The following is a 12,669-nucleotide window of genomic DNA, read 5'->3' on the forward strand; positions in this document are numbered from 1 at the left end:
TAATAGCAAATATAAGGTGCAGGCTTTACAATACCAACTGCTAGGCTTAAAGGCTTAAACCCCAATGAGTTTTGAGGGCTGGGGATCTCTCTAGTTTTACTTGAGGCTCTCAAGTGCTTGCTAGCAGGGCCTGTGTGAAGACATGCCTTGTATTTCAGCTCAAGCCCAAGATGTCAGTCACAGCAGGGGACTTTTATTATTATGACACGAAAATGTCAAGTTTAAGCACACTATTTCGAAAATAAATGTAAAAAGCCGCTGCCAGGTGTGGTGCCAGTGTGGGCCACGGCTCCTTGCTGACAGGATTTCTGCGCCCATCCCTGTCAGCAAGGAGAAGAAATGGCCCACGGGCACTCTCCCTCGGCCCTCTGGGGACCCCGTCCCCGCCGGCCGGGCTGAGGGTCAGCCTCCCCGCCGGGCTCTCTCTCCACAGGCCCCGCCAAAACGTCGCCCCGCGCCCCCCTCCTCGTCTTTCCCCCCACCTAGCCCGGGCGGAGCCGCGCTGCATGCCGGGAGTTGTCGTCCCAGCCGCGGCGGTGCGGCGTCCACAGCAATTACCGCTTGGTGAAGGAGAACTACACTTCCCAGGGTGCCGCGCGTTGCGGCCGGCTGCCGCCATTCCGCCTACTCCTACTTCCCCCCCCCCCCGCAAAGCGGCATTCGCCCCTCCGCCGCTCTGTGGGGAGGAGGGTAACGGCCGCGCCCTCGGGTGGCTCAGCCAGCGTGCGGGGTGAACGACATCCTGGGGCGGCGGGGCCGGGCCGAGCCCTCTGGGCTGGCGGAGGCGCGGGGGCGGTGCTCCCGCCGGCAGCCGGGACTTCCTGTGACAGCCCATTTCCTGGTCGGATGGGGCCGGTGGGGGGCGGCGGCGGCGGGGTCGGTCCCTGACGGGCTCGGTGGCCGCCGGGAGCTCCGCCAGGCAGCGATGCGGGCCCCGGGCCCTGCCGGCAGGCGGCCCCCGCCGTGACCCGCCGCGGGCAGCCGGTGGGGCTGCGGCAGGCCGGCCCCTGGGCGCCGCTGCGGGGTGCATGGAGGAACCCCCCGCCCGCAGAGAGGTACCGGGCGGGGGGCCGTGTCAGTCCGGGCTGTCCTGAGGGGACTGCGGTGGCCCAGGCCGTGCTGTGGGGATAACTGCCTTTCCCCTCCCGTTATCCCCCCCTGTGGTTTTGCAGGTGTGAATCCTCCGGAGAACAGCGCGCCTGCTCTGCTTGGCCCCGCAAGGCGAGCGGCCCCGGGTCCCCCTCGCCGGGCTGCAAGAGGTACAAGGAGGGGGCTTGGGACCTTAAAAATAGCATCGCCCCCGTAATCAGGCAGCTGCTGCCTCCTGAGAAATGAAGAAGTTTTTCGACTCGCGTCGGGAGCAGGGTGGCTCTGGCCCTGGATCGGGCACCAGTGGCGGCGGTGGCGGCAGCGGCGGCCCGGGCAGCGGGTACATCGGCAGGGTGTTCAGCATCGGCCGGTACCAGGTGACGGTGGACGAGGTGCTGGCGGAAGGTAAGACCCCAGTGCCTTTTGAAGAGCGCTCTGCCTTTGCTTCTTTTCCCTCCCCCTTTCCCTCACAAAGCTGGGAAGGGAGGCTTTGGCCTTTCCTGTGCACTCCGCCTCCCCCTTTATCCCCAGCTCCCCTAATATTTCATTGTCCTTGACAGACTCGCAATCCAGTGGCATCTGCAAGCTGACATTTCTGGTCTTCCCATATGTAAACCCAGTGTGGGTGTGCTGGATTTGGTTTGGGCTTGGGGTTTTCTTTAAATGCTTTAGAAATTGAGGGGATTTCAGAAGTTAATTGTTTCCCACCTTCCCTAAACTGGGAGTTTAAAAAAAGCCAAAACCAACCAAACCCAAAATTGTCAAATGTTTTGATGCACAACAAGGTGCTGTAAATAACGGAAGTGGTGGTCTTCACTCTAACTTTCTTCAGCTGGTTGCTTCCTTTCCTACCTTAAGTAGAGAGGAATAAAACATGGGAGTAAATTCCTTGTAGATGCGCATAGGTGGACTGAGTAGAGCTAGCTATGATCTGGGATGAGGGATTTCTTTTTGGGGTTTTTGCAGGGGAAGCAGTAATTCCAATTGCATTTGTTTTCAAAATGCAACAATTAAAGAACTAAGAATGAACAGTAGGGGTTATAAAACTCTTTACGTGTGCAGTCCTTGCAGTGCAGCAAGCTGCTGGTGGCATTTTTTTTAATTGTAACCAGCACTGCTGCTTTAACTATCATTTTACATTTCATTTGTTTGGGCTATAAGGGACCTTATGAATGGCTTTGGCCAGTAACCTTAGCCTCGACCTTCAGAGAGATGTTGGCCTCCTTAGCCCTGGTCCGTCTTCTCCGCAGCATCCTTTGCAATTTCAGTCAAAACAGGGTTTTGTTTTGATCTTGTAATTGCGAAGGAGAGGGCAGCTGCTGCATGAGAGCTGAGTGGGAGGACCTGTGTTGGCTTTTACAGAAAGAACCCTAAAATGGAAAAGGGACTCTGTGTACGCTGTGTGCATTCAGGTTTGTAAAAAGTCACCACAGTGCACAAGAAAATAGATCTGTGACCATCTTCCAGACATGGTTTCTGATATGTTCTGCTGCATGCTGAGCACTGAAAACAGTTCTTCAGCTAGTAACTATAGTGATTTTATTTTTATTTTTTTTCCCCAACTTGAAATTTGCAATATGGGTTTGCCTTGGCTGATATTTCCAAGGCCTTTTTGGCCTTAGGAGCTTAGGAACTATATGAGCTAAACCTGAGAAGCTGTCACAGTCCTTTTTTAATGCAGACAGGCCTCATCCTGGTAATAGGGGAAAAGAGAGGCTTTTTTTGCTGATGAATAATCTGTTGGCAGGTTCTGCTCCGGTGCTGACAGCACCAGGAAGCAAGTCTGTGTGTCACTAGGCTCTCTCCAGCCTAAGCTACAGCCACCAAAGGTGTGAGGTGGTAGCACAGACAGTGCGGGAGAAGTGCCCACCCTCTGTACCTCGCTGTCCTGGAGGAACTCCTGCTTGTGAGGCCCTTTTCCCTCTGACTTCTGGGTTCTTGGCTGGTTTTTGGGATGGAACATGGTCTAGGGTTGGCTACAGCTCTTAGATCTGTGCACACAGGCCAAGCGGGGTGCAGCAGGCCTGTAAAATAGGTGCTATGTTCTTTTCCTGCCCATGCTACAAGGCAAAGGAAGTTCTTCTGGTGAAATGTGCTACGCAAGTATTTTCCTTGCGGTTAAACTCCCAGTGTGGGCAATCCGAAATACCTCTGCATGGTGGGTGAAGTCTCCAAGGGGACGAGAGCAAGAGGACATGTAGGTTTGCAGGTTGTCACCTTTTGATGGGAACAGAGGGGTGAAAATGGTGTTTCCCTTGTAGAAAAGGTAGGTCATCTGGGGAGTCAATGTGGGTCAGAAGCACTGCAGCTTTGGATGCTTCTGGCCTTTTGGTGTAGCTGCATGTTGCTCCCCAAGTGCTGGTAAACAGCAATTTTTCACTGACTCAGCTGGAGACCTAGTGAGCTCTCGGCAACCTGGTCCCACGCTACTGATGTTTGAATCCTTGTCTGGAAAACTTTTTTGTATCTGCAGTGAATTTTGGTGGTTCAGCAGTGTTGAAAAGGCAACTTGTGAAGTCCTGGCTATTTCTGCTAAAAGGAAAATTCCCCTGGGAAGCACTTTGTGGGAGGAGGAGTATCCTGTCTGGGAAAGAAACATCTCTCATCCCCGTTGCTTTAGAAGGGAGAGGAGAGGCCTGTGTTTTGGTGCAGCATGTGAAGCCTAGAAAAGAAATGAGATGTAAAAGTGGCTTAAAAGAAAGAGTCTGTCAAATGATCATGGATGGTGTCGGGGAGACTTGAGTTGCAAGCCTGAGGAACTGGTTGAACCAGAACTTTTGAAATTAAAGTGTTGGGATTTACCTCTCTATTTGTCAAAGCTGTGACTGGTCATCCTCAATTCTGCTGAGCAACTCTGCTGAAGATGACTGCTCCCTGGCCCAGGCTGAGGCTCCTTAATGCAGGCCCTGTGAAGTGTGCCAGATAGCAGATGTCTGCATGTGTTCTCAGTCTCTTGCGTAGATTCCCCAAAATATCTACTGGGGTTAGGTACACCCTCCACCCTCTTAAAAATAGTTGTATTTGGATACTCGCTTTCTTGGGCAGGGAGGAACGTTCCTTCCTTTTGGAAGGAAGTAGATGGGAATAATATAGAAGGAACTCAAATGGTTGTTTGTCTGTGGTATGGGTGAATCAGTTTTGGGGTTTTTTTTGTTGGTGGTTTTTTTTTTTACAAATGGTGCATTGCAATAGGTGATTCTTAGTTGAGTCTTTGTTGTCGTCTTGCTCTAATCCATATAATAGCACAAATAATCTCTTGAAAAATTCCCCTCAAAGTTTGCATGAGGATTAACTGCTGTGGGAGGTCAGCACTGCTGGCCTTAGAGTTCTGCAAGGCCAGGGTTAAAGTCGGCAGCATCAGCGTAGTGTTCCAGCATGGGCTGAGGGGGTTGTTACTGCCTTCAAGGTGACTGGAGTTTCAGGGAGCTGAGGTGAATGCCCAGGAGGCATTTGAGTGTGTGGGTGAGTCAGACTACTGTCTTACTGTTTTGTTTATGAAAAGAAACCAAAACAGTATGATCAAATTGGATGCTGCTTTTTGTTTCTTCCTGGGGGGGGGGGAACCAAACCCCCAAAACCCACGATGACTACTCTGTGATGAGGACCAGAGCAGCAGAAACATTTAGAAGGATGTTGCCAGAAATCAGAAATTTGCTAAGGAGTTTGTGGGATGTGCAGGTGTGGCAGAGTAGCACAAGTCACCTGTACTCTTCTGAGCTAAAACAAACAAGGTGGGGATTGCCCCAGTGTCAGCTTTTCAGAGGGCTGTATTTTGTGTTATTTTCTGTGTGCCTGCAAGATTGTAAGAGAGTGCTGAATTCATCCAAGGTATGTAAGCATTGATGGATGTGTGTTTGAGCTAGGATTTTGTTTGTCTTGGTCTACTTCTAGCAAAAGATATGGTCTGTGTTTGTTGAGGTCTGTGAAAAGTCACTCTCTCAATTAGTAGTGTTTTTTCTGAAGGTGCTACTTGTAATCTTTTCCCCTTAAAATGTGTAAGCTAGGGGTTTCAGGTTTAATAATTGTCAGATCACTGAATTTTTTTCAGATACATGTCTGCTGCAAGCTAATGAATGTGTACCACTTAATGGTAGACATTATAAACCAATGCAAAATCAGCTTAAATTTGCCAGCTGTAATTTTTTACTCCATTTTGAAAAAACAGCCATTGTGAGGTTTCATCATGATTTTCTCTAGCAGATGTGCAGGCCAATGTGCATATGAAGAGCTTGGTAAGGCTGTGAATGCACAACCTGTGCCCAGTGGGGGAACGTGGCCCCCTGAACTGCCTAAATGTGTGGTTGGGCTAATTGCAGAGGAGTTCTGCTGACCCCTGCCTGGCTTACCCCCAGAGCTTCCTTTCCCTGGAGCATGCAGCACCATAACACGAAATTACTCAAATTACACGAGAGCATCTTCTGAAATAACTTCACTTTAAAATAAACACATTCTGCGCTAAATCTTGCAAATTTGCATGATCCTCAACCCAGTTCTAGTGTGGTTGGGTTCAAGGCATCACGCTGCAGTGTATTTTGTCAGTTATTGCCTTCTAGCTTCTGCCAAGTGCCAGCTGCTAATCAGCTGACCAGTGACATTTGGATTAGGAATTAAACTATTTCCCCTCTTGGAATGGGATATGTGATGTTTACCTTTTTTTTTTTTTTTTTCCCCATTGCTTTTCCTGCGTACCCTGTGAGGTAGAGCGTGTACACTGCCCTCTGCACTGCTAGGTAGGATATTGGCTGCTCTGTGTTTTAGGAGTCTGTTTTTATGAGTGTACAAGCCAGGCAAACCAGTGAAGAATCCCAAGTGAGTTATTTGGTAAATGTCGAGTTACCCCAAGCGCTTTGGTGCTTTTAGCAGCACAGATTTTGCTGGGGCAGCATGTGTACCATGTCCCTAGATGTCATCAGGAAGGAAAGGAAGGTGTTAGTGGATTTAACTGCGTAAGAGGTTGTATGGCCCGGAGACTTGCATTATCTATCCTCATGAGTAAGTTTTATGCAACGTGTCAGAGAATGGGTCTGGGATTGTATGTGGGGGTGGCTGGTTTCTTACGTAACAGCTATATTAGCTAAAAGCATGTTTAATGGCAGAGTTAGCCCTGCGTAGTCATGGGAGGATGAGTTTTTTGCAGTCATCTTCCCAGGAAAGAGCCTTCCATGTTAAAACAAAATAGTTTCTAATTCAAGCAGTCCTGGGACAGGCTAACGAAGTTGTCAATTACTTAGTATAAGAAAGCTTAGTTTTGGGATTCTGGCTGGGGAAAATACAGGGTTTAACTATCCAACTCAGGTCCTGCAGAAGTGTTCTAGTAGTTATATATGAACAGATTACTAACCTCTGGTTGCGACACCAGCAGTGACATTTTGGATCTAAGGAGAAGATGTACTGCCATAATGTTTTTATTGTCGTGGGCCTTCTCCCCTTTGTACAGGAGCTTGTCAGCAGTTGAAGAGAGCAGGTGGTAAGTTATAAATGTGCTGAAGACAAGCTGGAATCCACTTTGGGTTTAGCACTTGCTGCTTTCCAAGCTCACCCACCTGCATTAATCATGGCTAATAAGGGGGCAGAACTGGCCAGGTGCACACTTGCATTGAGGCTGGAAGCTGCTTCCTTTGAAGGGGACTTCTTTTTTCAGTGAAAATAGTGATTTGGACAGACTAAGGCTGTACCTGTTGGAACAACAGCTTGCCAGCTGCAGGACTTGCTGTAGCTCTTCTGGAAAGTCACAGCCAATTTGCCTTCATTTGTACTAAGCAAGTGTTTACTCATGTTTCACATGTGGAAGGAGACAGAAAGTCTCTGAGGAGAAACATGCCATAATCAAACTCGGTTTACAGAGAAGTTCTCCTTTGATAACAAAAAGGTAGCTGAATAATTTTTCCAAGAAAGGATGCTGCCTTTTGTGAGTGGGGGGAAGCGCAGGATGTCCTTGTGGTGGTATCATATTGGAAACATACCTCCTTAAATCAGATACTGGCTGCTGTACTTTTTTGACTGTAGGAACAATACTGACAGTGATCTACAAGCACAAGGAAAAGATTTGGAAAGGCTTAAGTGAAACGCAGTTGCAAGGTAATTCTCTCTCATTTGTGGCTTTTTATCATGATGGAAACTTTCCTTTTCTCCTTTTGTGGGAGGTCCAGGAATTGCCACTAAATGAAATGAAGGTTATTGTTAGCTGCCTACCGTATGATGCAGTAGGAGAGCTGCTGCAGCTCCTCTAACGTGAGGAGCTCTCACTACGCTGTTGCCAGAGTATCTGAGCCCTGTCACAGTCTATGAAAATGTCCTTCCAGTCCTTTCAGGGCTGTTGGGAAATAATATACTGAGATATGAAGGTGAAGCAATGCAGAGTATGTGTGGCCAAGTCAGGAATTGATCTCTGGCCTTCCAGATTGAGTGCTTTAATTGCAGTCTGTGTTTTCTCTCAAATGCTGCCTCTGTGTGTTTTAAATGGGCATGCTCTTGGCACACGTGATGTGGGCATAAATTTACGCTTGCTCTGTGGCAGAACCCATCAGGACCCCGGGCCGTGTGTCACAGGATTGGATTAAAGACTTTTTTGGAACAAGATGCTCATAGCATCTGGTTTGCTTCATGATTTTGCAGAAACAAATTACGTACTGGTGGCGGATGATCTCATAGATTAAAAATAAAAAAAGCCATCAGCAGCTGAGTTCCCCAAGCAGAGACGTTGTGTGCATTTACATCCACCCCACAGTGGAGCTGGAAGCTAGCTGGTGCTGTGATGAGGTCAGGTAGATCTGATCTTCATTGATTCGCTGTTGGGAACGTGCTGGGTTTACTTCCTATTTGGTGTTCGTAGGGCTGTAATAGGGAGGTGACCCCAAAATGTGCCTGTGTGAACTTAAAAAAAGAGCAATCTGGCATGCTGTTCTCAAGGGTGTGAGAGTAAAGTACGTGGTCTCCTGAAGCTATCTAATTGCACAGCTGTTATTCAGATGAAATCTTAGCTTGTATCTCCGTTACTTCTGTAAGCTAAATGATGCTTGCAAGGTTGACACGTGCTTTTGCTGCACAAGTCTAATGGCAGCAGTAAAATAGACTGGGAGCTTGTCTCTTAAAGAAGTGCAGAATGCTCCATGAGAAGCACAGTGTGGCCTGGTTCGTGCGGGCTTTCCCTGAACATCGGTTTCTCTTCAAAGGAGGATGAGCCCTTGGTTTGATGTGGTATACCTTTTTTTGTGACTTTACTGCTATCCTGGATTGTGCGTGGAAGCTATTCAGATGTTGCGGGAGCGATATCAAATTCAGACTTTCAAAGTGTTTTAAAATACTTAAAATGAACACAAATAATCAGTGCTGACGTGAGAGGAGCACAGAAGCGCGGACCTATTGCTTTATGTGCCTTCTCTGTGTGACCTGCCTGCTAAGGCAGTGATACTTTAGTTACCTGTCATGAGCCTCTGAAGGATTAATTGCTTTTGACTTGTGAAGTGCTTCAGAAATAAAGACCTTCTCGCCAGTGTTTAGCTGCTGCTTCGGAGGACTGAGCTGGATCGATAGGAAATCCTTGCCTTATGACTGCAGTGTGTTCTCATGAAGATATTTGTGGATACTGTCGATCCTTGGGCTCTGAGCTAGTAACTCTCTTCATGACCTTTGGCAAGAAGTATCTAATACCAGAGGATATGCAAATGATTGGTGGCATGAAAGATATGGTGAAGTTCTTAAAGAAAACATGCTTTTAAGTTAGGAAAAGGACCCGTTAAAGCACATATGTGTATGCCTATACTTGTGTGCCGACACACCTGCTTTTCTTTTTTAGTTGGATATTGTAGCACCTCTCATTAGGCAGTCATACGCATGGTGTGCAGGCAGTAGATGAATAACCAGCCCTCTGGGATTCAGCACAAACAGGCAGGAGATGTTGGCTGGAGGGAAGAGGCAGTATCATCTTTGGGGAGAGAGTTGGAGTAAGGGCAGGAGATAAGCAAGGATGGCTCAGGGGCTGGGATGGAAAGGTTCTCCCTTTGTAGGATCCCTGTTGCTTTGGCTAGAATTGTGCAAATGTCCCATTAGGCAACTTAAACACTTGAGAGGTACCTGCTAAACTCATCTGACATCTCTGTGCCTTAGTTCCCCTCTGCAGTGCAGGTGGCTTCAGCAGGATGCTTGTAACTGTGTTGGGGAGCAGGTGATGTGGATGCTAGCTGATGTGGGCTGAATATTCCCTGGGAATTTTTGGCAAGCACTGCTTGCAAAGGTATGTTCGGACTTAAGCTCTGTGGTGGCAGCATATTAATTACAGCCCTTTTACAAGTCAGTGAGTGTAAGATGACACAAGATGCCAGCCCTGGTTGTCAGCTTGTGAGATCCTGCTGGTTCTAGTGTTCAGGGTTGGTTTTTTTTTATTGGCTATGTTTGTAAGGAAATACAAAAATGCATTGCAGAGACCGATGTGTGGATTGTGGGGTGGCAAAGGATGCAGGAGGGACAGTGTGGCAGAGAGAAAGGGAAAGGGCAGTACAGACTTGGGTCAGACTCGGTCCTGGGATGCCTTGAGTGCATGTTTCTGGCAAGAAAACTTCTGCTGGAATTCTTTTGGCCTTTATCTGTTGCTTTTGAGTTAGCAGATGTACTTACAGATATGTGAAATGAGCTTACCCTTCTGTTTCTGTACATGATTACCGGTTGTAGTTTGAACTGTTGTGCTGTCTCCACACTTCAGTGAACACAGACCCTGTGTACTAAGTGTCATACAACTTGTGGTTCTGTGCGTGTTTATTCCTCTTCCCGTCTCTGCAAAGTAGATGTACAGATGGTGGAAGAAAGGTGTCTCAAATTATTTTACAACTGGGAAACTGAAGCCCATGAAGATGTAGTGATTTGATAAGGGCTATGTAGGAAAGCAGTGACGAAGCCTTGTATTAAATGCAAATGTAACTCCTTGTCTGGTGTTTTTAACTACTGTGTCATTAATATTCATGTCACCATAGTATCGAGGAACTTTTATCGTGGACTAGGGCCCTGTGTCACATAATGCAAATGCGGAACAAAGACTGTCCGTGCTCCTCGAAGATGCCTGGCTACCCTTGGCTGTGCCTGCTGAGGCTCAACATTTGCTTTTGGTACCAAAATAAGCTTGTGTGCTGCCACCTTAGGAGACGTATTCAGAAAGATGCATCACTAGGTGCAAGCAGCTGTGATCTTAGAGCTGATCATGATGTGATTATTAACACACAGTATCTTTTGAGACCACAGGAAACACACAAACTCAACCTTGCTCACAGTGTTCAACAGAACATGTGACAGGATTAAACAAGTATTGGATTTTTTTTTAAATAAAAATGATGCTATTTTTGGAGTGGGACAGATGGTGGTTTTCTACCTTTTGCTTTTGTTTTAAACTTAACAACAGAAGCAGCACTTGCGTTGTACCTTTGAAGCTTTTTCTGCTATGGAGCAGGCTAGAAATGCATATATTGCTATATTATATGTTAAGTTAGGATTCTCAAGCAGTTACGTAAGTTCGTTTGAGCTGATGAATTAAATCCCTAATAATTATGAGGCTTGCGAGTAACAGTCACAAGACTGCAGGCTCTGGACCCCTGCAACCCATTCCTCTTTCTGGACATGTGACAAATGAACAGACAGGCATATGCCTGTTCATATCTCTGTCCTTCCTCACCTGTGTATATGGGGGGAAAACCTCAAAGCCTGGTTTCATGCAGGGCTGATGTTTCTTCAATTTTTATTTTTCCCTGTGCTGAATGATGGATACTGTGTGCTGCTGGCTGTATCTAGTGGTTTGAATTCCCCAAGAGCTGCCTGGTGGGATGGTAGATACCTTTCTCCATGCTTGGCATGTACTGAGGAGTTGAAAAGTTCATTGCTGTCTTCAGGGTTCAATTAGCATATCTTCTTCTAGAGGAATAATACGTAGTCCTTAAGTTGTGTTTTCCTATTACTCAGTGAGATGGCACTTCTGTGGCTCAAGAGTATATGGGAGACCTGAAAAGGTTGAAATTCCTGGGTTTAAGCAGAAGAAACTTCTTTGACACAAACCTCCATATGCTGTTGCGAAGCTCTTACAGTATCGTGTTAGCTGTAAGCCTGAGCTTTTCCAAGAATGTATGTATTAGGGTTTCTCTTGTGTTTTTCATGCTGCTTTACTCAGTAGGGATGTCTGGGTGCTACCATAGTAATCAAAATTCCTAAATGTCTAACTTGTCTGTTGCCATGAGCTCTCTTTGGATCCCTGCATAATTGCTTCCCAGAGTTTGATGTTACCATAGCACTTAAGGGCTCCAGTAAGGCTGCTCTGGCTGGTCCTTGCAAGCAAGTCCAGTTAAAAACCAGTCCAAGTCCTGGCCAGCTTTGTCTTGCTTTCTCCTTCCTCCCCACCTCTAGCTACAACCTGCTCTCAGCTCAACTAGATTTGGTTTCTTTTCTCTCCTCTCCTGTCGATGTGATTCACTGCTTCCTTGTCTTTCCAGTGAAGCTTTTCAGCTGCATGCAGTTGCTGTAGCTTCTTGCTGGCTTTGCAGTTCCAGTCATGTTCACTCAAAACCAGTCATGCTCCGCAGCATGTTTATGCCATTGATAATTTCACTTGGAGATGAAGGAGATCTCAGATGCTCTTAGCAGCTGCTTGGAATAATAGCAGCTGAAATGTGCTTTTTAGAGGACTGACTGATAACTAAACAAATGATTTTTTAAAATTTTTTATTTAAGCTGTGAGTTATTCATGACCCATTAATTCCACCCCCCCACCCCGGTCTTACAGTGGTACTTCAAGGACTAAAATTCTCACAATAGAGAGGGACTGAGTCTGCTTTGCCAAGTAATCTACTTGGAGGCAGTGTATCTTGCTGCATAGTAATAACACACTGCTCCATCAGCTTTGGGTTTCCAAGTCTGCCTGTCAGGGAAGAATCGAGTGGATGTACAAGACTGTAAAGCGGAGCACGTGCCTAGCAAATCTACCCACGTGAACATCTAAAGCGTGCTTCCTGCTGTGAAGGCCAGTGCAGTTCCACAGCCTTTAGTGAGTTGCTATTTGTTATGAAATTGCTGTCACAAATACCGTGAGACTTTAATACTCCTGAATTAAGGTGTCCAGGCTGTGTTCTGACGGTGCTCTTGGAGGATGGGTATTGCTATTGCTGCCCTTGGACTAGAGATTTTGAAAAGGGAATGTGGAGTTAATGCACAGGATGAATCTTGCCCACTGATTATTTTAGGCTTCTAATATGCTGTCCCATGGCAGTGATTAATTTCCTTTCCTTCCCCTGCCCCTTTTTTCTCCCCTTCTTTCTCTGCTACCTTGTGATTTACAGCTTCCTTTTTTGACTTTCTCCATGGAACAGGCTGGGAGTTGAAGGGATATCATCTAGGGGAGAGGAGTGGCTCTTAAAAGATCTGTAATGAGACAGGGTCCTGAAAAATGGAAAGAAATGAAACTAAACAGCTTTAAATCAGACCTATCAAAATAAAAGCCAAGGAAGTGAGGAAGAGGCAGTTAAGCTTTTTCCATGTCATCAATGCGGCGACAGTGTGACTATATAAATATCTTGCGGTTGTGAATGTCATAGCTAATAAACTAAATGC

At 46.8% G+C, this 12,669-nt stretch overlaps 1 protein-coding gene across 15 annotated transcripts in view; it reads left to right on the plus strand.

Moving 5' to 3' along the window:
• The first annotated feature begins 840 nt into the window (after positions 1 to 840).
• AAK1 (AP2 associated kinase 1) overlaps positions 841 to 12,669 on the plus strand; it is an 89,308-nt gene continuing 77,479 nt past the window's right edge. For 14 of the 15 annotated variants that reach the window (XM_075736719.1, XM_075736721.1, XM_075736723.1 and 11 more), the window contains exons 1-2: positions 887 to 1,055; positions 1,173 to 1,494. In XM_075736719.1, the coding sequence (XP_075592834.1) occupies positions 1,332 to 1,494 (163 nt within the window). In that variant the 5' untranslated portion in view covers positions 887 to 1,055; positions 1,173 to 1,331. Of the gene's footprint in view, positions 1,056 to 1,172; positions 1,495 to 12,669 lie in introns of all 15 variants that reach the window. The other variant, XM_075736728.1, reaches the window with a different exon arrangement.

This window comes from Balearica regulorum, chromosome 27 (assembly GCF_011004875.1).
Source record: "Balearica regulorum gibbericeps isolate bBalReg1 chromosome 27, bBalReg1.pri, whole genome shotgun sequence".
NCBI lineage: Eukaryota > Metazoa > Chordata > Aves > Gruiformes > Gruidae > Balearica > Balearica regulorum.